The 26,745-nt window shown below is 37.4% G+C and overlaps 1 protein-coding gene across 1 annotated transcript; it reads left to right on the top strand.

The window, feature by feature from the left end:
- The first annotated feature begins 4,827 nt into the window (after positions 1 to 4,827).
- LOC145117040 (uncharacterized) lies at positions 4,828 to 9,556 on the top strand. Its single transcript, XM_079053346.1, has 14 exons — positions 4,828 to 4,991; positions 6,106 to 6,520; positions 6,585 to 6,670; positions 6,787 to 6,945; positions 7,023 to 7,359; positions 7,434 to 7,552; positions 7,627 to 7,699; positions 7,786 to 8,009; positions 8,080 to 8,136; positions 8,242 to 8,404; positions 8,512 to 8,601; positions 8,674 to 8,844; positions 8,925 to 8,984; positions 9,049 to 9,556. Exons 1-14 carry the CDS (start codon positions 4,942 to 4,944, stop codon positions 9,187 to 9,189), a joined length of 2,145 nt encoding a protein of 714 aa, XP_078909472.1. The 5' UTR covers positions 4,828 to 4,941; the 3' UTR covers positions 9,190 to 9,556.
- The last annotated feature ends 17,189 nt before the right edge of the window (positions 9,557 to 26,745 follow it).

Genomic DNA, 26,745 nt, shown 5'->3' with positions numbered 1-26,745 from the left:
GGATTGTGAAATGAGCATCATTGAAATATTGTCAATTGATCTGTTTCACAAAGTAAGGATCATACGACAAACATAGTGTGCATACTTGGAGTATGGCATAACTATTGTTTAGAAAACATAGTGTACATGCTTGGAGCATGGGACGACTAGTGTTTTAATTCAAGTATAAAGTTGATAAATCAAAACATTATACAATGAATAATGAGTAATCAATATGGTGCTTAGATAAAAGGTGTTTTATTTACACTTAAAGTGTTGGGGCCATATAGGATTAGTATTATTTTTGTGTTTCACTTTGCATGTTTTGACTTCCCGAATAACTAAGTTATTCAAACCATCCACATTCAATAATACATTGGAAGTAGGTATTAAGGCAAGACTGTCATGAAGCTGGTTTGTCGATGTCCAAGGTAGTGGACATAGCAAGAGTTGCTGCAACATTCATGAGTGCTCATAAGTTCTGAGTATTGGATTAAACCCACGCTCATTTGACTCACTTCATGAATTTTATCACGAGTGAATCATGAGACGATAATATCTTATATTCTTCAAACCTAGAGATATGAGTTGTTGACTATGACTTGGTAATACATTGATTGCACGAAAACGCATTGGTAACTCGATGTTATAAAACGTGTCTTTGTGTATGATTCAACAAGTAGTTAGTACAAGCATATGAGTCAAAGTTTATCCATTCCTTTTACCCTTAAAGGGATAAAAGCGATATCTGTGGGCCCCTCGATGATTTAGTGATGACACCCTAAGTGCTTGGCCAAGCCTGGACTGATTTGATTTGTTCAATTAGTCGGTCGTCATAAATCATAAATCGGGAAACAACAAATGGACAGAGAGAATGATTATAATCCATGTCTCAGTCCATATGATATCTAGAATGGAGGAATATATTATCACTTATCTAATGGACGCGTCATTGATTTGTTCAGAGTTCGGCAGCAGCTTTTAAGAGCTACGATTGCTGGTCAGGGTGGAGTCATACTTGCAATAATAGTTATTAGACTTATCCAAGTGGGAGACTGTTGGATTAGTGTCTAAGCCCATAACTATAATCGGTATATACTTGACCCGACCCGACATGGTCCATTTGGGTTGCATGGCATCGGGACATTTGGATAGACCTTTTGTGAGAAGAGGATATTTATGACATATTAATATATTATAAGTTCTAATATATTAATATGAAATCATATTATTTAATTAGTATTGATCAAGAATTAATTTGGAATTAATTTAGTGATCAAAAGAGACTAATTAAATATATGGGGATTGATTGTGTAAATCATTCATTCTTATATATGTGGGCTTATGATTCATGATTCCTTATGTTGGGTTTAACCCATGTGGTGACCCATGGATACTCCATGGAGGTTAAAACCCATGGAGCATAAGGAATGGGTAAAGTCATGGGTTACATGGTGTAACCCTAATGTGCCCACTATATAAAGACCCCATTGGTTGGTGAAATTGGCACTAGTGAATACACAAGAGGGAAAGCCGATTTATAGAGTGAAGTATCTCTTCTCATGGTTATTCCAAGTTGTTTTGATGTTGTGTGAACCATTTGAGGTGTCACACTTGGGGCACTAGGCTCTTGAGCTCCATGGAATCAAGCTACAACAAAGAGGTATGTAATTCTACTAGATTTTATATTACATGTACTTTATATTATGCTAGTTAGAACAATACCTTGGAAAATTGATATTTGCATGTATAATAGAGAAAACATAGATCCAAGGTATTTAGGGTTGCATGTACACCATAGGAGTCTTAGAATGCTCAAAACCCAACAGATGTGTGGTTTGGACTCCTGGTCTTGAGCATTAAGTGCTTAATGGAGTTTGACTTAATGGATGAGTACGCTGGGCGTACAAGTCTGTACGTGCAACGTACAAGCCAAATTTCATGTACACTTAGCGTACAGCTGAGTACGCCCCGCGTACCCAGTCAGGAGGATTTTTGGCTTTTGGGCTTCGTGTTGGGCTTCCTTTTTGGGCTTGGGTGTTTGAGTTCTTAATGGGCCATCTGAGTATAAGTGTCTTGGACTAGGAATTTTGGTAGGGCTTTAGGGTAAGGCCCACGTAAGGGGGTTTGGGCCCAATTTGGAAAATTGGGCCATAATTGGGCCTTGGTCGGTTATTTGGCTTTTGGGCCTTTCAAGTTGTGAGTTGGACCTTGGTCTTGGGCCAAGCTTGGTTAGGGTTAAAATGGTATTTTTATCCCGAGTATGGATTTATGGTTATGGTTTGGAACCCAATTGATAATTGGGTGTTGTTTTGATATTGACAATTCGAGGAATTTGTCAGCCAGCAACCAGGGATCATCTGTGTGTTTCGCCGGTGCGAGGTGAGTTGTCCTCACTGTACTTGCGGGTCGAAGGCATCAATGCCTGATCATTGGATTGATATCCTGTTATGCATGCTACTGTACTGTTATGATCTGTTAGATCGGTATCCTGGTAGATAGGATGTTGCTATGCTGTTATAATCTGTTAGATCAGTATTCTGGTAGATAGGATGTTGCTATGCTTAGTGATCTGTAGATCTGTCTGATTGGCTGTAGACTGTTATATGATTATCTGTTATATGTGCTCATGTTTGATTGGTGGCTGAGGCTTCTCTGCTTTGTGCGTAAGTCAACATGCCGGGGCATTCCAACCCGATGGTTGATTGGGCCCAAGGGTATTCCAACCCGATGGTTGAGGGCCTGGGGTATTCCAACCCGATGGTTGACTGGACCCATAGTATGTTGGCATTCCAACCCGATGGCTGAGGGGCTGGGGTATTCTAACCCGATGGTTGACTGGACCCATATTATGTTGGCATTCCAACCCGATGGGAGGCACTGATTTTCAAATAATGTTTTGAGAACACTATTTTTGTAAACATTATATTAGTAAAAGGGTCGTTTTGAAAAGTTTAAAATTATTGAAATTTTTGGGATGTTACAAAGTGTATGTTTTCAAAGTTGTATATGTTTAGGATTGCATAACCCTAGAATGATGGATTCTGCCTCATTTCCTGTTCCTTGTTTGGTTGTGGACTCAGGGTAGAAACTTTATTTGACAGTCTATGTGATTCTATTTATATATAACGTGCATGTATAAGGCAACCTGCGGTGTTGATTGAGGTTCTGGTTCTGTGAGGATTAAGAAATCCTAGAAGAGTCTAGGATATGCATATGTACTGTGATTTGTAGGTCATGTTTAATATATGGTTGGGTGAATTAGAGGTATCAGGTATGGCCTTGGGGAAGGTATAGGTAGGTGTGGAAGGTAGTATTGAGCCCGTACTACTGAAAGCACATGACATGTACCCGAGACAAGGACAGACCTGGAAGCTCTAAGGAGTCCAGTGGGGAGGAATCCCTTCGAACTTCCTTATCAATTGCTTTCTATGTTGTATTTTCAGTTGAGGATGTTGATGGCTACGTGAGGAGGTTCAGGTTCGGGATCGGGTTCAGGCTCTGGTGCAGAGCCGATTGATGAGAGGCTGCGCGAGCTTATCGCAACCGAGGTTACTCGCGACATCCTTGGCGCTACCCCGATGATTTTCGGTACCGTCAAGGAGGGGATCATGGCGGAGCGGCTCAAGTCTTTCCGAGACGAGATCACTGCGGGTCAGATTGGGACTCGAACTCCCTCATTCTAGGAGTTCAAGGCGTGCGGAGCGCCTGAGTTCTTTGGGGTTAAGGACCCCATCGCTAGTCGCTGTTGGATTGCTGACATGGAGAATGCTCAGCGCACGAGCTTTTGCCCCGAGGCGGAAAAGGTGGGATTCGTGTCCTGTATGCTGAGGGATCAGGCCCCATCGCTAATTTCGACCTAATGTCCGAGATATTTATAATTGTGGAAATCTGACCACCACGATGTGGTCTTCTGGTAAATTTCGTGTCTGCCAAGTCAACATATGGGTCGCGATTCTTTCATTCGCCACGTCGCGGTTAAGCAACCACGACGTGGTTTTCAGGTAACTTTTCTTCTTCTCTTGTTTTTGTTCCAGTTTCCTGCTTCCAGCTCCTCGTATGCTTCCTTTCTGTCCCGAGCAAGTATTCGCCACTATAAGACATATTTTAAACATAATAAGTATCTTTTGTTCCATATTAAGCATAATTGTAGCTAAAAGTATTAGAATTAAATTATAGAGTTAAATATGCACATATTAACCACAATAGTATTTTATATTGGCAATTTCAGTCCCTAGCATTTTTGGGATTCCAAGTTTGGCTACGAGACTTTCGCATATTGATAGGTTTGGTCTATATACTTTCATATATTGCCATGTTTCGCCCTGATACTTTTTGAGTTTCGTACTTTCGCCACATGACTTTCATATATTGACAGTTTTAGTCTCTAACATTTCTGGGTTTCTAACTTTTGCCACAAGATTTTCGTATATTTATATATTTTCTCCCTAAAGTTTCGTAGTTACGCAAGTTCAGTCTTCCTCACTTGCATGTTTCGCCCTGATACTTTTTGAGTTTCGTACTTTCGCCACATGACTTTCATATATTGACAGTTTTAGTCTCTAACATTTCTGGGTTTCTAACTTTTGCCACAAGATTTTCGTATATTTATATATTTGCTCCCTAAAGTTTCGTAGTTACGCAAGTTCAGTCTTCCTCACTTGACGAAGCGGAGATAGTAACTAGTTTACTCTAAAATAAATTGATATGCAATGATTACAATTTAAAAGTATCGGAGTACCCATTGGCCACCCTATCCACTAGAAATATTTCAAGGACTGTTTTGTAATTCACTAAAAAGTGTAATAGTCGTAGCTAGGAAAAAAAAATAAAAATTAATCCACTTTCAATCTGTCAGACGGCTTCGCCTTTCGCAGCGTGTTACCTCGATGGCTTCGCTTCAAACCAAACACCAAACCCCCCCTTCTACTTTGTATCACCATTTCTCCCCTTTCTCTTTCAATGGCCTCCCGATTCGCGTTTCAATCCACCAATTTTCAACCCTACTACCAGTAAGATCTCCTTCTAACACACGCTATTTATTGCATTTCTTACGCCGTTTCTTTGATCTCAAGTTGCATGTTTGCAACTTGATGAATTAACATGATCTCCGAGCGATGGATATGGTCACGGGTGAAGTTTTTGATTTCTAGCGGTTATTTGATTGCTACATTAATGATTGTTTAGGTTGGGATCATGTTTCGTGAATTATCCTTTTCTTAGGTCGTCCTTGTCAAAGTACCTGTCGAGAATTGAATAGTGTCATCTTTTGCCAATGCACTCACCGAGTAGTTATTCATGATTCATGTGGAGGATTTGCATATTTGACTGCTAAGATAACGTTGGAGGGGAATGTTTCTTTGTGAATGATTGATGATTCTTAGTGAAAACGAGATAGCTATTTATGTTAACTGGTCTCATCTCGAATTGATTGCAAATGTTGAGTGTGATTTTTACCTTACCATTGTAAAGAAGATTATTAGTTTCAGTTTCAAGTTCCTCTCTGCACTATTGTGTTCTGTTCCATCTTTATCCTCCAATGGCTTCCGACTTGTTTTTCCACATCTTCCACTTCCCTTTCCTACTACAAGTGCATCTCTCTGTCTTTTCTCTCAGCCATCTTTCCACATACACGTCATTGAATATGTGTACTTAGTGTTTATTTGCACCGAGTATTGACATCAATTCGTTTTTACACGGTTATGTAGATTGTTATGTTAAATATTCTATAGATATATATTTATAAACATATCTCCTGAAAATATTGTTTCATATCATGAATCAAGGTCAGAAGGGTTATTGCATAACATAATCATCTATGCTCTATTTATTTTGACAAAGCTCCATATGAAGATGAATACTTTCTTAGTTTGAGTTGCATAAGAGACTGCAATGGCAGTAGGTCTTCATAGGGAAACTATTAAGTTGATTTTTTGCTATATCATATTTGTTGTGGTGATTTTCTAGTGTTTCAAGGAACATTATTATCCATTATCTACAAGATACATATGAAAAAGACACTCTTAATGGTTTGACATTGTACTCTTTGTAAGAGAAAACTATAGAAATATGAGAGACTGTTCTTCAACTGATCTAAAAAAGCTCTTCAATAAATCATTGTCACAGGGATTCTGCTGGATCAGAAGAAAGTGCAAAGTTCATAGCTTGCTCATCTTATGGATCAAAGTTCAGTATGAAAGGGCAAGATAATGATAACATCTTGCATGGATTCCTTTTCAAGAATGGCATTTCAACATCTCAAAATATCACACTACATCAGTCTTCATCAAGATCACTATCATCCATTGCTTCTTCTGGCAACAACAAGATGATAGCCAAGAATAATCCTTCTATAGATATAACAAACAGAGATGATTTGGAACTCAACCGTGTTAATCATCTTGTATGGGTATTACATGAATCAGCCAGAAGCTTTTCCCTTGCAATTCAAAATCTACAATTAGCTAGAAGTGGTCCTGAGCTATCTAATGCATGGATTGGAGTCGATGTCCATGCATGGCATAAACGCACTGCATATCAGGTACTCTAAAAAAAGAAAATCTCAACACCCTTTTTTATATTCAAACAATCAACCTCATTCACAGGTAGCAGTATATGCTTTATTGAAAGCTGCAATTGAAGTGGAGTTATTTCTTTCTCAAAAACGTTGCAACAGTCCTGTAAGTGAAATGTAAGTAGTACACCATTGAAGTGGTTGGATAAAATGAGTACTTCTAGACATGTTTTAGTCTTTCAAATTTCAAATGTTTCATGTGGTCTGATATTCTTTTCATGCTTCTACCTCAGTTTGTCCACAAAGACATTGTTTCTTGGAGATTTTGTTGAAAGTCAGTTATATGCCAAACACCCAAGATTAGTTCAGTGGTTTAGAACTGTAGAGCTTCCACGTATAGCAGGATCATTTATCCCACTCTTCAAAAACTGGTCTATGGAATATGCTGGAAGGTATGCAATCATGCATCATCATTTCCAGTTTTACCCTTGACTTTGATGATCAAACTTTCATCAAATTCTTGCTTCAGTGGTGTTGCAGGAGTGATTCTGGCTATAAGTTGTTGCACTGCAGTGAGAAAGTTGGGGTCAGGGCGTATTGCTTGTGGTTTATTCACAGACTCCATTAATGATGTTTTAGTGGAGCTTCTGGACTTATCATGCAGCCTTGTAACAGTGGATAAAATGCATCATTTGGCACTTGAAGCAGGATTTGAAGATGATTTTTTGTTTCATTTTGGTAAAAAGGTTTTGCCAAATAAGAATATTGAAGATGTGGAATTTTGGATTGGATTGGTTCAGAAAAAACTTTTGGTAGCATTTCATAGAGAAAATGTAGTAACAGGGAAACTGACATTCAATGACAAGGCGTGTTCCCTTCATTAAGTCTCTAAATTATACAAATTATATATGTAAATTGTAATATATATTTTTATGTACAGATTGAGGAGATTACTTTGGCTACACTTGGGATTTTTGCATTTCTGGGAAGAGAAACAAGATTATTCTTGTCAGAAATGAACATAAAGGATCTTGATGATCAGACAAAGGATTTCCTCAGGTCAATTGGTCAAACATATATTTTAATACAAATACAATTAAACAAAAATTCTTAAAGGTTTTCACAAATTGCAGTTACTTGGAGTGTGGTTGCCTGTATATTTATCCTGAATTTAGCTCCCTACCTGAGTACCAGCTCTTCATTGAGGTCAGATGATTTATGATATTAAATGATGCTGATGCTGATTTATTTATTTATATTATAAATTTATAATTTATAATTACAAATTACAGGTGGTTATAGAGGAAATTGGATGGCTTGATTTTTATTCACCACTTAGATTAAAATTCCATCATGATGGAAGAAGATCAAGACAACAAGCTATCCAAGCAGAAAAAGAGATTATTCTTTATACTGTTCTTACTGTTTGCTATGATGTTTTTTCTGGATATGCTCATTATACAAGTTCCTCCCAACAACCCATGGATGCAAATTTGCTTTCTTTTTTGCTTCGAAGGTACACCATTAATTTTTTAAATCTTGAATAAATTTATTTGCATTTTCTAATTTATATTTGTTTTTTGTAGTCAGTCATTATTATCGTGTTGTCTTGAGGAGTATTGGGCTGCTTATGATAAATCAGGGTAAAACCTTACCCGGTTTACCAACTATTTTCTTTAATATTACATTGAAAATAAACGGATTATTATACATTTTTTTGTTTTTTGTTTTTTGTTTTTTGTTGGTAGTGAATTAATGAAATTTTCGGAGAGAGTTTCATCTGAGTCAACAACACCATCTGCTCCAAGTAATAAAGGGACAACAAATTCATCTGCTTTATTGGAAGCTCAACAAAATCCAGTTGACATGATGAAAAGGAGAAATAGTCAAGATGGATCTACAATTAAGAAGGTATACTATGCATCACATGTTAGTGGGAATATTAGTAATATTGTATACAACTGACAGTATGTATCTATTTTTTATAAATATAATTATGTTCTTGCAATCTAATAAAGGTGAAAGAGAGGGGAGGTGGAGCCGAAACAAAGCCGCTGTATGAACGCTTTATAAGGGAATCCACCATGAAACTGGTTGCTGCGAGTAATGTAAGTGTCCAGATATTTTATTTAATTATTTTTTTAAATAAAATTTGTTAAATAATTATTTTCAACATATAGGATATATGGATGGGCACTCGATTACTATTTATAGATGTAAGGGACACTTTTACATTGGTGATGAAACAATTATATGGTAAAAAGATTACAAATAGAGAAAGAGGGAAAATAAAACGAACACTCAACGATCTTGCCACTCTTGTCCCCATTACAATCCTAATGTTAATACCTGTAAGCATCTAAATTCAAATTATTAATTAAATTATGATTTTTAGAAAAATTCATTTTTTTTTTTTTTTTTGTATGGTTAGGTTTCAGCTGTAGGGCATGCAGCGATGCTAGCAGCAATCAAGAAATACATCCCATCATTGGTACATTTTTCTTATTTTTTTAAAAATGATTAATGCATTGAATGTGATGATTAATTTATTACAGATTCCGTCTCCTTATTCATCTCAACGGTTGCATTTGGTGAAACAACTGGAGAGAACAAAGAAGATGGAGGTGGAATCAGATGTGGGGCGGAGTAGTAAAGAAAATGAAGAAGACAAGAGTTTGAGAGTGACAATGCCATAGAAGATGAGGGGTGTATATAGAATCAATAGATAGATGGTAATGATGTATAATTACTAATTAGATGTTTCATAAGTTAATTTCAATCCCAATTGCAAATGTAGGTGCATGTTGGGGTTGTAAGTTATATGGTACCATGAGATCTTAGTTTTGTTCCTTTAAAAGATCCGTGTAGGAAGATAAAGTTGTCTGTTTACATGTCGGTAAAAAGGTAAATTTTCAGAGTCAAAGTGGGTCGGGTCGGGCTGTTGATGGGCCAATGTCTTTTGGTTTTTTTTTTTTTTTTTTTTTTTTTTTTTGGAATTTGATGTTAATTAGTATGTTAAATGTGTGAAATAAAATGTAATATAAACTAAATTCGTTCATTTTTTTTTTGTTTTGTTGGTAATAAGTGTAACACTCCAGTTGTAGTAGTAAAATAACATGTTTACAAGATAATCATTCCGTACATATCTTTCTTGCTTTTATTATTTCATTACAAATTGTTTCTTATGAACTACATGACTATAGTACGAAAGAACATACCAACTATTATAGTATCTTATGTAGCCATGGTCATCCTCATATAGAGGTCTATGCACCATGATTTAACATTACATATCATTCAATGCTATACATGTCATAGAAAATCTTACAAGTATGATCAATGTCGAGGGTTATGTACTCACTTCTTGAAGCTTGGGATTTAAATTCAGGATCTTTAGGTTCTTCGATGTATTATAACTCTTCGCACCTACGAATTATCATACATATGTATGTTTGTCATCACAAAAGTCGATGTAATACATTAATCACATCAACTAACTTGACTTTTTTCACCTTGTCTAGCTACTCGGAAATCAATACTTTTTCATGATTCTTTTCTTATTACTCAGACATATAGCTTAATTATAGCATTGTCTATTACAATAATTATCAATATACCTTATACCATTCATTCATCAATTCCCCTTCATTTCAATTTGACTTTCTAGGTCAAATGCCATTTCAATATGTGGACTCACTACGATGCATTATAGTTAAAGTAGCATTACCAGGGAATATAACTACTTATCTATAACATATATAGTTTTAAACCACTAATGGACGAATAACACTATAAGCTCAAAACCCTAACTTTAACTCAAGATCATATAGGTTATTACCTCGTATTAGTGTTGCATGATGATCAAGTTGTGATTATAGTGGTTGATAGCCATCAAAGATGGTATAATCTTCACCTAAATTCAACTTAAAGGTTTGTAACATCCGAATTTTTAGGTATGAATCTTTAAGTAAAACTATGAGTTTTTGGATGACCACGATGTGGTGGAGGAATCACCACGACGTGAAAAGGTTGCATGAAAAGTGCATTTCTTTTAGCCTCCATGACGTGGCAAAGTATGTGCCACGACGTGGGGATTGATTTTGGGAAAACCATAAATTTCTAGGATTATGGCCCTATTTAAGGGAAGTAATGGCTAGGGTTTCCTTTACCCTTAGCCTCCATCACCTCTAAAAGCCTTGAAGGAAACCCTAATCCCCCTCCTCCATTTTTTAGCTTACTTTGGTGTTTTGATGCATTTAGAAGGAAGAAGAAGAAGGTTCTAGTGCAAGAATCAAGCAAGCAACTCCTCACCACCTTTGAGATCTCCTTCTGGACCTTTGCAAGTCCTCTTTTTTCGAATCTTGTTGGATAGCTCTCTTTAGATCTAAGTTTTATTGGCTTTTCTTCATATTCTTGGTGTTTTGAGTGGTTGGATTCAATAAAGTTTGCAACTTTATTGATCCTTGTAGTCCCAATAGGGTTTGATGTTCTAGATCTAAAGGTTATGTAACTTTTAGCTAATGTAGGGATCTTGACCCCATTTATGACATTTTTGACCTAGTTGAGCTAATGATATGCATTGGACATGCATGCCATCAAAGCAAGGAATTTTATGGACCATTAGGGTCCCCAGAAGCCCCCTGGAAGGTATGAGCTTAGGACTTAACTGATTGAGAGCTTAATCCATTAAGCTCTTCATTGTGTAGTTTCCATGACGTGGTGACATGATTGCCATGTCGTGGCAATTTCACTGGCAGTGACTGTTTTGTCAAGAAGGTGCCACGATGTGACCAAAGGATGGCCACGACGTGGATGTCAAGTGATGTTGACCTTGACCGTTAACTTTTGACAAGGTTTGACTTTTATTCAAAACTGATAGTTTTGGAAGGTAGACTAAGGGTTTACCTTTTATGATTTGGTGTGAGGTGTGTAGCACTCGTTTTTTAGCTGTGTGAGCTTGTTAGCTATCAACTACAATTGTGAGGTGAGTCTTCTCACTAGACAATATAGGATGCTAGTTCTTTTTATGACTCTTGCATGGAAGACTAGGATTTGGCCCCTGAAACTTGTATGAAAGACCAGGGTTTGGCCCCTGGCATTTGTATAAAAGACCAGGGTTTGACCCCTGGCATTTGTATGGAAGACCAGGATTTGACCCCTAACACTTGTACAGGTAAAGACCATGATTTGACCCATGGCAGAAAGTGATTGTAAGACTATGATTTGGCCCATGGCATTCACTTGGGGTTAAGATAGACCCATTATGTTATGTATTGTATGTGGTATTTTGGGGAGCTCACTAAGCTTTGTGTTTACAGTTTTGTGGTTTAAATGTTTCAGGTACTTCTGGTTCGAAAGGGAAGGGTCCGAGTTGATCGCACAACGTCCCCTGAAGATTGTTCCACACTTTTTATCTGCTTCACTCTGATGTTTGAGAATACTTTTTATATTGTTTGGTTTTGAAAACAATTGGTTGTATCGCGTTTGGGTATTTTGAAAAATGAAAATTTTATTGGTGTTTTAGGATGTTTCAAGTTGGTATTAGAGCATTGGTTTGCAGGATTCAGGCACACTCTTGGGTGCGTCTGAACTCCAACTGAGGAAATGATAAATCTTTTGCAAGAAAACAATTTTTTTTTCTAAAAAGGTCCTTATAAGGAAAAGGGGTGCGATGGTGCAATCAGCCGAACGCCAGTAAGTGATTCCCAGAATACCTATACACGAATGTTATACTTTTGTATACTATTATGTGAGTTGCATAGTAGAATGTCTAAGGATCCTTTCAGGAATTGCGTGATAAAGTTGCATGATATTTGTGATGCCTTATAGCCTAGGAAGTTGTTATGTACTACCTGGAGTTTAGATTGACAATGTTAATTGCTAAGTGTATGTTTTAGGATTGTACACGATAAGGATTATATAGCCTTAGAATGATTGATTTAGTCTTATTTCATGCTCCTTGTTTGGTTATTGGCTTAGGGTAAAATCATTTATTCGACAATCTACTTGATCTTGTATTGTGTATAATCTACATGCATAAAGCAACTAGCGGCGTTGGTAGAAATTCCTAGTAATACAGAAGAAAGTGAGATGAGGATTCCTAGGAGGGCCTAGGAAGTGCTTTAGTAAGATATGTATGTTGTTTAGCATAGGGCTCATGAGAGTCTCCGTAGTGGAGTGACATAGAGGATTCAGGATGATTCTTGAGGAAAGCATGGATAGGTGTGGAAGGTAGTATTGGGCCCGTACTACTAGAAGCACAAGATTTATACTCGGATCATGGAGAGTCACAGAAACTCTAGGGAGCTTTAGCATGAGGGATTTTTTTGGGTATGTTCTAATTTTTTGTATTGTTGCCTTTCAGTATGGTGGTGGTTACCCAAGGTTCTGGTTCTAGTTCTGGTTCAGGCGCTGATGTTGAACCAACTGATGAGAGGATATGCGAGTTTATCACGTTTGAGATCATGTGAGGTATCTTCGATGTGACTCCTGTGATGTTCGGTACTATCAATGAGGGGATCATGGAGATATTGCATGAGCGCATGGGGGCCTTTCGCGTAGAGATTGCAGCTGGTCAATTTGGGGCCTGGACTCTCACATTTCGGGAGTTCAAGGCTTATGAAGCCCCATAGCTCTTCGTGAAGAAGGACCCTATTACCAGCAGACAGTGGACAACAAATATGAAGAGCGCTCAACGGATCAATTTCTGACCTGAGGGATCGAGGTTGAAGTTTGCATCTTGTCTTCTAAGGGATTGAGCTCGCGACTAGTTACAGCTTGTCTTCACCTGATTGAGGTGTTAATTACACCAATATGCACCTCGATATTTTGATGCAACACATGAACATCCAACGCCCAAGTGAGTATTCGGTCTCATACCCTACATCCCGACATGGGATGAGCTTTGGGCGGAGCAACACGAAGGAGCCGGTAGAAATGGAGGAGGAGATGATGATGAGTGAAATTATCCTTTTTATTTGTTTGAGTGAATTTAAGACAATTTTATTTGTATTTGTTTGTGTTTGGTTTGTTTTATTTTCAATTTTTTAGGATGATGGTAATTTTAGGATTTAAGTGCTTTATTTTATTTGTTTCCTTGTTATTATTGTTTTTTGTCTCTAGATTTCCCAGAAGTTCAAGTTGATGAGAGGAGTATTTTTAGTGAGAGACTTTGATGAATTTAAGTGAGGGGTTAGAAGTGCGGCAAGAGAGGCGAATTTGAGCATATAGAGCATTAGTTTAATCACCCGAGCTAATGAGTCACATTTCCAGAAGTTCATATTATCATTAGTGACCAACTTATTGCAAAAATCTGCTGTGAAATGCACTTATTTTCACATTTTTACACACACCACGATGTGGTCACAATTGCCACGACGTGGTGTCGGTACGGAATACACAAATTATTTGTCACCGGCTTAACATGACGTGGTGACTGTCTCAAGTCCAATTTTTGAGTCTTTTTCTTACGCCTCACGAAGTACAAAATGTCCAAGTCTTCAAGATGATTTCCATAGTAGTTAACCACTTCCATATTTCCATATATCAACGAGCGATCCTACACACACGCAACACGATTGATCTTTCAACTTCTATCCCATGGGAGTCTATTCTTTTCTCCCTCTTTACTTTCATGTTTTGTATAGCATGCAATGATGACATTGCATCAAATAAGTGTGGGGTAAATGGTTTATTGCATTAGGAAAAAGAATTTTATTTTTGAAATTTTGTATTGTCATAAAATTGCTAGTTTTTACAATATGTATTCATATAAAATTGCAATAATAGTTTAATTTAGGAAAATCTAGCCAATTAAAAAATTTTCTAGCATTGTGTGGGATGATCCGATGAGAGCTCAAATGTTTACTTGAGCCAACACATGTTATAGTGTATTTGTGGCTTCCCATTATTAGTGAAAAGTCATGAGATATGAAAGATTATTTGGTAGCTTGTATGATGTAATAAGTTTTGCAGAGTGTACCTGAAATCCATCAAGGAGAGCTTATATAGTCATTGCACTTAGACTAATAACTCTAACCAAAAAGAGAGAGAAATAACAAAAAGTTGAAAGAATTTTGGAGTTGTCAACGTATGAAAATCAAAAGATCAAAAATTCTGAAGAATCAAAGATAGAAGATACCAAAAATCAAACAAGAAGGTGTTGCATCTTGTCTTCACCTGATTGAGGTGGAAGATCCTCGAGAAGCTAGCTCCTAGGCTAATGTTACAACTTATCCCTTTTTAAACAACCTAAGTACGAATATTACTATGCTTTAGCATTCGCTTGTATTTTCAATATTTCCTGGATTCCTCAACAATCCTAATGAATACAATCGAGATCAATCAAATAAGGAACAACCAAGTAAGATCATATCGGAGGTAGGGTACGGTTGGTGTACAAAGTATACTGTTTGGAAAACTCACTTTAAACACATCGCTAAATATAACCTAGACATCATTCTCGCAAGTAGATCAATCAACATTATGACTAGAATCACTGATAAATCTTATTTATACATTCATAATAATGATTATGAATATAAATATAAGTTACACTTAAAGTGTAGTAAGTGCAACTTAACTTACAAAAATTTCTAGCGAAAACCAGAAAGTCGCTCCTAGAACTTCATCCTGAAAGCATCTATTTCATTGTGCTCTCTGAAGACCCATGACTCAGCTACTAACCCTTAAAAGTTCCTAAAGTCGGATCTAGAGAATTTGGGAGGATTTGGGATGAATTGTGTGGTGAAATGAGCTGACTTCGGGAAGTATTTATAGGCAAAGTAGGGAGGCGCGTCGCACCATAAGCCAAGAACGGGCCGCTCCCAAGGCTGGCGTGTCCAGTTCTGGTTAGTGTCACGTGTTAGGTCTCTGTTCGTCCACGTTGCCTTGTCTCCCGACGTTCCATCCATGCCACATGTCATATATTAGATGAGCCACATGTCGCAAAGTCGTGGTGCCATGTCATCATGTCGATTGAGATACTCAGTCTCCGTCTTGCCACATGGCGCGTTCTCCGGCCGTCACGTCATCAAGTCAGATATTTTCCTAAAATCTTCGAAAGCCATAACTTTCGCATACGAGCTCCATTTTTTACGTTCTTTATATCCACCCGTAGGTAATTCCGAGTACTATAAATTTTCTTTAAATCTCAACAACTAATCTCAATCTATTTTAAATTCATAGCTCCTTCATACGAACTTCGTTCTCGACATTTAAAGTTCGTTTGAAAAAAATCATATAACTCCTTCATGCAAACTTCGTTCTAGAGCGTCTTTATATCGACAGATTCGTATTTACAAGATCTTCAATTACCGTTTACATTGTTTTGGCTAACAACCAACCATTCTAAATTTCGATTTTTGTGTCGCATCGAAACTATGAAAAATCATAACTTCCTCATACGAAGTTAGATTTGGATGTTCTTTATAGTCATGCTTTTGCTTTTATGATTACTACACCTTTTGTTTAGATTACTTACGCTAATAAGTAACCTATGTCCGATTCACTTTTTATGACACACTTTGTTATATAGGGTTGAACGTGAAGCTTCGAAGAATCACAAATTCTTCATATGAAGTCAGATTTAAGCGTTCTTTATATCTACGGAAATAGTATTGACGTCTAATACATGTTTATGATAACTACTTTGGTTAAAAATAAATATATTTCTACTTTGATTTTTATAAACAAATGGTTTCAAAATATCTCACCAAAAATAGATTTCAATTATCATCAAATCAAATAGTTTCAATTGTGTTAAAATGACATCAAGTCACCAAAAGTATTTCAAAATATTAAACTCTTTAAATCATTTTATAAACTTATGTTTTTCCCCAAAAGTCATATATATATATATATATATATATATATATATATATATATATATATATATATATATATATATATATATATAAGATTTAAAGGGCTTAGGACTGATAACTCACTTTGGTTCCTTTTCCTTGTTTGGATGTGGGCTTATAGTATCGGTTATTTGTCTGAATGTCGTTTAAAATTTACATATATATATATATATATATATATATATATATATATATATATATATATATATATATATATATATATATTGTATATGTATATAAATATAAAGTTATTTCATTTAGTTCAAATACACTTTGTAACATGTTGAGCAAGGGGTTGCATTCATGAACAATTAGTACCAATTCAGAAAGTACATATAAATTATAATAAGTATAAATTATAATTCATAGAAAATTAATTCACGATTCAAGTATACCAAAGTACACAATTTTACAAGAACACAGGTTTGATTCAAAACTAATCAAGGGTATACATCTTTCATATACATGTTAAGAATACTAATTCAGGAGCATACTATCAATCATTTATTTCAGAATGATTGGGTTTTCACAACTATTATACACGTAACGTCTATATGCTTTTTATGAGTAAATAGATTCAGGTTGTTTATTCATTTAAACAATATAGTTAAAGTCCTGACATTATAACCAGAATCTCCAGTCGGGGATCGAAACAAGTGTGTATAGATCTATATTGGGATTGACAACCCCGCACTCAGACTGCTAGCTACAGCCGGGCATACACGCCTACGAGTGACAATTGTTATCAACAGTTTTTGACGCCTTCAAAGCGTTGTTTCGGGCCATCTAGTCTCAATATGGTTATAATAGCTCATTAAAAAGATATTAACAATACAGTTAGTGTATAATTAACTAAACATGAGTACATTTTCAAAGTACCAGTTTACTAAAATACAGTTTACAGTATTACATCTCAGTTTACAATAACAGCTGGTGAAGCAAGGACACTTACTTTTACAGGTTATACAAAAGAATACAAATACAGAACACTGGTTTACAAACAAAATGGTTTTATGTGATTAAAACTACTTTTCATATACAACAAAAAATATAGGATTTTCTGGAACAGTTTACATATTCAAGAAACAGAAAACATTCTTTCAAACATAAATACTTATGCACTCACTCAACTTTATGTTGATACTCTCTTTTCAAATTACTTGTATTCTCAGGGAATCAGTAGACAGGTACCCCCCCGAGCTTTTGAGAAGATGGAGCTGTTTTGAGTCATGTCTTCTATCATTTTGTTATAACTATTTTGGTGTCAATATACAATTATTGAACACATGTAAAAACTTATACTTATTAATGCAATGGTTGTTTGTACTTTGATTACTATAATGCATGTGTTGTGATACTACAAATGAAGTCATCCACCCCCGGACGTTTCCGCCGTCTGGTTTGGGGGTGTGACAAATTGGTATCAGAGCATTGTTTATAGTGAACTCAGTATATCAACTCATAAAAGATATACAAACTATAAATACATTGGGGCTAAGAGCTCTGACTACAAGTATACTTTTAAAATTTAAGTATTTTTACAAGAAGTATACTAACACTCATACCTACAAGAACAGTATCACAGTCATAACAATTCAAAAGTATTTGGATGTTGGACACTACAGTCAAACCTGGGCAGTTATGTAATCATATCTGAGATCAATATAGCCTGATCAACTATATTGGTTTGAGATATGACCAACATGTGTTTAGGAGTGATGGTAGTGTTGCGACATGTCTAAAACTTACCAACTATACATATACAGAAGAACTCTAGAACATAACATAAATTTAAAATACTATAAGAGTATTTTAGGCACTATATACTAATAACAAACATGTGAAAACAAAAGAACCATTGTTGGTAGGACTATAAATATTAAGTGTATATTACAGTTATATATAGTTAAAGTTTTATAGACTTAGAAAATGTGATCTAGCTTCATTTCCAGTTCCTTATTTGGTTGTGGACTTAGAGCATGATCATTTAATCGAAGGTCTATTATACCCAAGTTAAATATAATTAGTATACACTTTGTAGTTATAGAAGTACCCAAAAACAAGTCATGTCATACATAATTCATTATCTGTTAACTGTAAGTTTCTCTCGTAGAAACTTGTATTTGCAATCTATCGTTACTAATTATATTCTATATCTCTTATATCCCTATTCTTGCTTAGATAACAATGGCTGGATTCCATCTACCCAGAGACCCGTACTTTCCCAATCAGGGAAATGGAGGATGGCTCGATGATGAGCCAGAAGAGAATCCTGAAATTCCCTTAGATGATGATTTTGCAGAAAATTTTCCTGAAAATACTGATTCGGAATCAGAAGCCTATAATCCACCACCAGTTGCACAGAATCCCAATCCACGACAAAACTTCCAAGGCCCGACGCCTCTGTGGGTGGTAAACTTAGACAGGTGGAGTAACGAACAAGGTCAGAACCATCCTTACCAAGGAGATCGAACCTTCTACAATCTGGACACAGGAGGCTCAGCAGACAGAGCCCTCCCGGTGTTAGTTCGTTGGGTGGCATGTAACGATGAACAAGGAAGAGCTGCTATCGACCGAGTCATGCAAGTTGATGCTGCTACTGGAGTCAACACAGTTCACATTCGTAACTTAGAAGACAATCATTATGCGATAAGGGATCATACTAATTTCTTGCTGAGAGAACTGGCGGCATCCCAAGCCGAAGTTAGAGAACTGCGAGAACGAAAAATATCACAAGATAGGCGTATGTGCGAAATAGAACACCAGTTAGCCAAATCCAGGGCCGGATCTAGTAGGAAGTAGATTATACTCTACTTATTCACTACTTACTCTTTTGGTTATAGTCTAAGTCTTTGCATATGTTCTAGCGTTATTTTTCATGGTTTTCAGTACGACCGCGAAAATTTCATTTTCGGTAGGTCGGTTTAATGTCGATGTTTTCCCAGTATTGTGGTATATTGTAGACCTGTATAAGGTCAAGTTTTCCAAACTCTATGTACTTATTATACCAATACAATCGACATGCATTTTCATACTCTTTGAAAAATAACCACTCAAATTCATATTATCTTGTTGCAAGTTGTACTTGTAGTAGACTTCTATTTCCAATTCCTTACAAGATTCATATTGAACTAAGTGTTTTAGTTCAGAGATATCATATTCATGTTCATTCTTGATACCTGACTGTCTTTTCATCTTATAATTATTAAGGTGAAAAATGCCTCCTCGTAGAAACCCGAGGCGTGCCCATGTTAACGAAGCGCCAACACCACCTCCGCCACCACCTCCTCAATTTGACGCTGCCATGTTTCAGGCGGCGGTCACAGCAGCTGTCGCAGCTACTATGTCTCATATAACCACCACTGTCGCAAGTGGATCAGGAAGTGGCGCACACCCCTCCAATCAGGGTGATAGTCATGGGCACCATCGGGAGTGCACCTATAAAGACTTTTCAAACGCCAAACCCATGACCTTTAACGTGACTGGATGAGTTATGGCATTAAGGCAATGGATTGAGAAAACAGAGGCAGTCTTCGAGATCTGCTCCTGCCCGGAGGGTAGCAGAGTTAAATTCGTTGTCTGTACCTTTGCGGATAGAGCCCTAACATGGTGGAACAGCCATGTTAAGTCAATGACCTTGGTAGTGACTAACTCTATAAGTTAGGAGAACTTGAAGACGATGCTGATGCGGGAGTACTGCCCGCGGGGTGAAATTCAGAAGCTTGAGCAAGAGCTCTGGGGTCTTACTATGGTTGGTTCAGACATAACAACCTACACTAATCGATTCTGCGACTTAGCGATCCTATGTCCAGAAATGGTTGCTCTGGAGAGCAAAAAGATTGAAAGGTATATCTGGGGGCTGTCACCCCAGGTTCAAGGAAGTGTCATTGCTTCCAGGCCTGTTACCTTTGACAGTGCCAAAGAGCTGGCACATTCCCTTATTGACCATGAAGCCCGTCAAAACTTAATGGTCGCTGCTCCAGAACAACCCAAGGGAAACAACAACAACAACAATAACAACAACAACAACAACAACAACAACAACAAGAAAGCCTGGAATAAAAGGAAGGGCAAATCTTCTCAGGAACCCTCGAAAAAGCAACAACTAGTGGCGGTCCATGCTGCTACTGTACCTGCTGCTGTTCCTGCTAACCCTGCACCAGCTAAGCCTTATGCTGGTAATCTCCCCAAATGTAACAAGTGCAATTTTCACCACAACGGAAATTGCCGGGAAATGCAGTGTCATAACTGCAACAGAAAATGGCATACTGTTCAATTCTGTAAATCACCACCCCAACCGATTAAACTAGTACCTGCCGCTGGAGTAGGTCAAGCATGCTATGGATGCGGTGATGTTGGGCATTTCAAAAGATATTTTCCGAAAGCTAGAAATGTCGGTGGAGTTAGGAGGATTCTGGCAATGGGTCATGAAGAAGCTGTGGCAGACCCTGCAGTGGTCACGGGTACGTTTCTTCTCAACAATACTTATGCATGCATTCTATTTGATTGTGGTGCTGAGAAGAGCTTCGTGAGCCATAATTTCAAACACCTGCTAAACCAAAACTCCCAACCACTAAATGAAAATTTTACAGTAGAAATGGCTAACTGGAAGTCTGAATACACCAACGATATATACATAGGATGTATCCTTACCTTGAATAACTTTTCTTTCCCGATAGACCTTATGCCGGTCTCTATCAAAAGTTTCGACATCATTATTGGTATGGATTGGTTGTGCTCTAACCATACCGACATCCTATGTTACGAAAGAGCCATTCGTCTGAACTTTCCAGCTAACGAAACTCTTATCATCTACGACGATAAACCCGGAACGAACCTACAAATCATTTCTTGCATCAAGGCACAAAAGTACCTTCGCAAAGAGTACTATGCTTTCTTAGCTCACGTGGTAGACAAAAAGCAAGAAGTAAAAGACATCGCGAGCATTCCTAAGGTCTGCAACTTTCCCGACATATTTCCCGACGATCTTCCAGGAGTGCCTCCCGAACGACAAGTCGAATTCAGAATCGACTTAATCCCTGGGGCTACCCCTGTAGCCAAATCCCCCTATCGTCTTGCATCTTCTGAAATGCAGGAATTATCCAGCCAACTGAACGAACTCCTTAGCAAAGGCTTCATAAGACCAAGCTTCTCACCATGGGGAGCACCGGTCTTGTTCGTGAAGAAAAAGGATGGATCATTCCGTATGTGCATAGACTACCGCGAGCTGAATAAACTTACCATCAAGAACCGATATCCTCTGCCTCGCATTGACGATCTGTTCGACCAACTTCAAGGTGCGAGCTACTTCTCAAAAAATAGACTTTAAGATCCGGGTATCACCAATTACGGATTTTGGAGGAGGACATTCCCAAAACCGCGTTCAGAACTCGTTATGGTCATTACGAGTTTGTAGTGATGCCTTTCGGATTGACAAATGCACCTACTGTGTTCATGGACTTAATGAACAGAGTGTGTTGTCGGTACCTGGACAAATTCGTCATAGTCTTCATTGAAGACATCCTTATCTACTCAAGAAGTGAAGAGGAACATGGCCAACATCTCCTTCAAGTATTGCAAACCCTAAGAACAGAGAAACTTTATGCGAAGTTCTCAAAATCTGAATTTTGGACCAGGAAGGTAGATTTCCTGGGCCACGTGGTCAGTCAAGAGGGAATACACGTGGGCCCTTCCAAAATAAAGGCAATTGAAAACTGGTCAGCACCTAAAAAACCTATAGAAATCCGTCAATTCTTAGGTCTTGCTGCATACTATCGTAGATTCATCCAGAATTTCTCCTGATTTGCTAAACCACTTACCACACTGACACAAAAGGGTGTAACTTTTAGCTGGGGAGAGAAACAAGAATCAGCGTTCCAAACGCTGAAGCGAGCTCTATGCAGTGCACCGATCTTGTCTCTTCCTGAAAGGATAGAGGACTTCGTAGTGTACTGTGATGCTTCTAATCAAGGGCTTGGATGTGTTCTTATGCAAAGAGGAAAGGTTATATTGTATGCCTCGAGACATCTAAAGATACATGAGGTCAACTATACAACACATGACCTTGAACTGGGAGCAGTGGTATTTGCTCTGAAGATCTGGAGACATTATTTATATGGCACGAAATGCACAATATTCACGAACCATAAAAGTCTTTAGAATATCTTTGACCAGAAAGAGCTGAACATGAGACAACGACGGTGGGTGGAGCTACTGAATGATTACGAATGTGATATTCGTTACCACCCTAGTAAGGCCAATGTAGTAGCTGACGCCCTTAGCAGAAAAGAATACTCGGGACGCCGAGTAAAGTCATTGACCATGACAATCCGTTCACATCTGTCCACACAGGTCAAAGAGGCTCAAGTCGAGGCATTGAAACCCGAAAACGTGGCATGTGAAACCCTGAGAGGAATGGATAAGAACTTCGAAATTAGGGATGATGGAATCTATTGTTTCATGAACCAGATCTGGACACCAAAGTTCGGTGGTTACAGAGACGTGGTTATGAATGAAGCACACAAAAACCGATACTCCATTCATCCAGGTTCAGACAAGATGTATCTGGACCTCAAGAAACTGTATTGGTGGCCTAACATGAAGGCCGAAATTGCTACCTTTGTAGGCAAGTGCCTTACTTGTGCCAAAGTCAAGGTAGAGTACCAGAAACCTTCAGGTTTATTGCAACAACCTGAAATCCCTGAATGGAAGTGAGAGCGGATTACGATGGATTTCATAACTAAGTTACCCAAGACATCGGGTGGTTATGATACTATTTGGGTAATCGTCGATAGATTGACCAAATCCGCACACTTCTTACCAATAAAAGAAACTGACAAGATGGAAAAGCTAACAAGAACTTACCTCAAAGAGATTGTTAGACTGCATTGTGTGCCAATATCTATTATTTTTTACCAAGATAGCAGATTCACCTCTCGTTTCTGGCAGTCTTTACAAAAATCTTTGGGAACTGGGTTGGACATGAGTACAGCCTACCATCCACAAACTGACGGACAAAGTGAGAGGACGATTCAAACTCTAGAATATATGTTGCGATCCTGCGTGATAGACTTTGGAAAGGGATGGGATACTCATTTACCCCTTGTCGAATTCTCTTACAACAACAATTATCACACTAACATAAAGGCTGCTCCATTCGAAGCCCTCTATGGCTGCAAGTGCAGATCACCTATGTGCTGGGCTAAAGTGGGTGATACGCAACTAGCTAGAGGTCAAGTTCCAGACAGTACTCTCATTGGTCCGGAAATCATTCGTGAAACTACGGAGAAAATTGTACAAATTCGGGAGCGACTTAAAGCTTCCAGAGATAGATAGAAAAGCTACGCTGACAAAAGGAGAAAACCTTTGGAATTCCAGGTTGGTGACCGCGTCTTGTTGAAGGTCTCACCCTGGAAGGGCATGATACGCTTTGGAAAGCATGGCAAGCTGAACCCAAGGTACATAGGACCATTCGAGATTCTTGCTAGAATTGGTCCAGTAGCTTACAAACTCCGACTACCTCAAGAACTAAGTAACATACACCCTACCTTCCACGTCTCAAACTTGAAAAAGTGCTTATCCGATGAGACACTTGTTATCCCACTCGACGAGATCGAGGTAAACGAGAGCCTCAACTTTGTGGAAGAGCCCATAGAGATCCTAGACAGGGAAGTAAAGAGAACCAAACCAAGCCGTATCCCAATAGTGAAGGTTCGCTGAAATGCAAAACGGGGACCTGAATTCACTTGGGAGTGGGAGGATCAAATGCAACAGAAATATTCACATCTTTTTCCCTAATATTTCTGTATCGCTTTAATCCAAATTTCGGGACGAAATTCTCTCTAACGGGGGGATAATGTAACATCCCGTTATTTTCTACTTGTAAAGTCAACCCTAGTCAACCAAAGTCAAACTTGGGTCAACTAAAGTCCTCTTTGTTATATTGGATTTTATTAAGGTTAGTATAATAACCTTTACATGTTTAAAACTCTAAGAATATTAAATGTATGAGAAAGGAATAAGTTGGATCCGACTAATTTCGTATTATCTTTCTTCCTTCTTTTCCTTCGGACCAAGAAACCTCGCAGCCGTGAACATGCTAGCCGACTTCGGACCGTGAACAAGGCCGTGAACGGCTTCGGGTCGTGATCGCTTCGGACCGCAAAAGAGGTTCACGACCGTGAACCCTCGCATATATATATATATATATATATATATATATATATATATATATATATATATATATATATATATATATATATATATATATTTCAGCTAGTTTTTGCTTCATTTCTTCACTTTCAATCGAGATTTCAACCTTTTTCTCTCAAGTATCATCAAGCAAGAACACCCTCTCTCCTAAAGAACATGCTAGGATCAATCCTTTTTATCATATTCAAGTGATAATCACTAGTTCTTCATAAGATCTAACTGGTATCTTTTCTTGATCTTGTTATCACTTCAAGAACATCTTTTAATCTTCTTATACTAGGCTGAAATCAACTAATTTCACTAGTTTTCACGAAGAACATGCGAATAAAACAAAGAACATGAGACAACCGTCAAATTTCGGTCAAGTCAAAGTCAAACAAAGTCAACAAGTCAAACCGGTCAACTCCAATAACCCTTGTATGTTAGGGTTTACGTTATGTAATCACTATACAATTCGCTATTTTAATGAGAAATCATCATTTGGAAAGTTCATGTGTTTGATTTTCCTTAGCCTTAACAGTGCTAAACAACGAACCAAAGCGATAAAACACTATTGCACAATCATCGGGATTGTGTACGACACTAAAACACGGTTTAACGGGGTTTACGAACCTTGCGTTGTGAAGCCGGACACTCAAATTAATCACAAACGAAACCTCTCTAAATCGTTTTCACTCTATCTCTTTCTATTTGAAATCTCTCCCAAATCTCTCCCAAAGACGGCCCCTTTTTACCGGTTTTTCGACTACGACTTCGTTTTAACTCCGTTTTTCATTATTTTAACGTGGGATTTTCACCCAAAACTTTCTTTTATAAACTAAGGCCCCAAACTATATAAATCTCCAGGGTTTTTATAAAAATGTATTAAAAGAATTGGTGGTTGGACTAATTATTGAGGGAATATTTGCTTTTCCTTATTTTATGACAAAAGCAAGCCACCACCACCTCACTCTATGATCATCCACTCTTTCCCACTACTCCTTGTCACCTTAGTGGACCTTTACACCCAATCTCCAGCTCTTCCCACGTTCTAAGAGCTGGAGGATTGATCCTCTCTCCTCATTCTCCATAAAGTTCTTTCATTCTACACTTAGCAACCAAAGGACACTCTCTAAAATTCTCTCATCTTTTCTCTCAACTTCAAGAACTTCAAGGCTTTCTCCAGGGATTTATTCCTTCAATTAGTAAGTATCTTCATCATTCACATAATTATTAAACTCCATTCTACTCAAATCATTGATATCTTACACAAATTCCATCTTATTCGGTGTTAGATTCTCGAATCATCAAGACATCTTCTTAGTGTTCTTGGGTTGAACACTTCCTCTATCTCACTTTCATCTACTGAAATCACATAAGGTGAGTTCATACCCCTACATTTACATGTTTTCTTAAGTTTTAAGGGGGGAATACAAGTAAAATCATCAAGAACACAATTAAACTTTTTCTAACAGATTACATCAGAAAAGATGGACTTTAATCACGGACTGTTTTGGTCAACTTAAATATTTTAGTTTTCAAAACTGTTCCAGGTGCAAGTAGTTCAAACTCTTAGCTTTAAAATGGCTACTTGCACATCTCCATATGATGTTTCTACAATTTATGGTGATTTTTACAAAACTGCCTATCATTTCAGAGGCAAACCTGGACCAGCCTGTGATTATGGACATTTTGACCTCTGTTAGAGATCACTAAAAATCATGATAAAATTTATGAACAAACTAGACTCATATTCCAAACTCTCATAATTTATGGATTTGGATTTGGAGCTTTGATGATTTTTCTATAAATTTTCTAAGAACAGTAACAGAAACTGTATTCAACGAAAAGTTGCTGTCAATTTCATTTCACCTTGTAACATGTTGAGCAAGGTGTATATCTTTATGTGATTATATGTTATTGCAATATATGACATTTTATCTTAATATTTTGACACACATCAGTTTACAAATGGATTTGGACATATAAAATATAAAGAATAACAAGTGATTATAATCAAAGTACAACCGATACATTCAAACATTTAATAAACTATTTTGAATATAGTTTGCATACATTACTACGTACTACCCTTGGTTGATAAACTATAATAGGTATAGTTTATGATACATTACATAACACATACATTTAAAAAGGGTACATTTATACAAAGGATATTTTCATTAAGCAAGGTACGGC

Source organism: Lactuca virosa, chromosome 5 (genome assembly GCF_052849685.1).
Source record: "Lactuca virosa cultivar CGN04683 chromosome 5, Lactuca_virosa_CGN04683_v6, whole genome shotgun sequence".
Taxonomy (NCBI): domain Eukaryota; kingdom Viridiplantae; phylum Streptophyta; class Magnoliopsida; order Asterales; family Asteraceae; genus Lactuca; species Lactuca virosa.
The sequence above is the reverse complement of the archived record's forward strand: the minus strand, read 5'-3'. Positions and strand labels throughout refer to the sequence as shown.

Coding starts and splice junctions, on each gene's coding strand:
- LOC145117040 (XM_079053346.1), top strand. CDS start 4,942: ATGGCCTCCCGATTCGCGTTTCAATCCACCAATTTTCAACCCTACTAC. Junction 8,405..8,511: donor ATGGATCTACAATTAAGAAG/GTATACTATGCA, acceptor AATCTAATAAAG/GTGAAAGAGAGGGGAGGTGG. Junction 8,602..8,673: donor AACTGGTTGCTGCGAGTAAT/GTAAGTGTCCAG, acceptor TTCAACATATAG/GATATATGGATGGGCACTCG.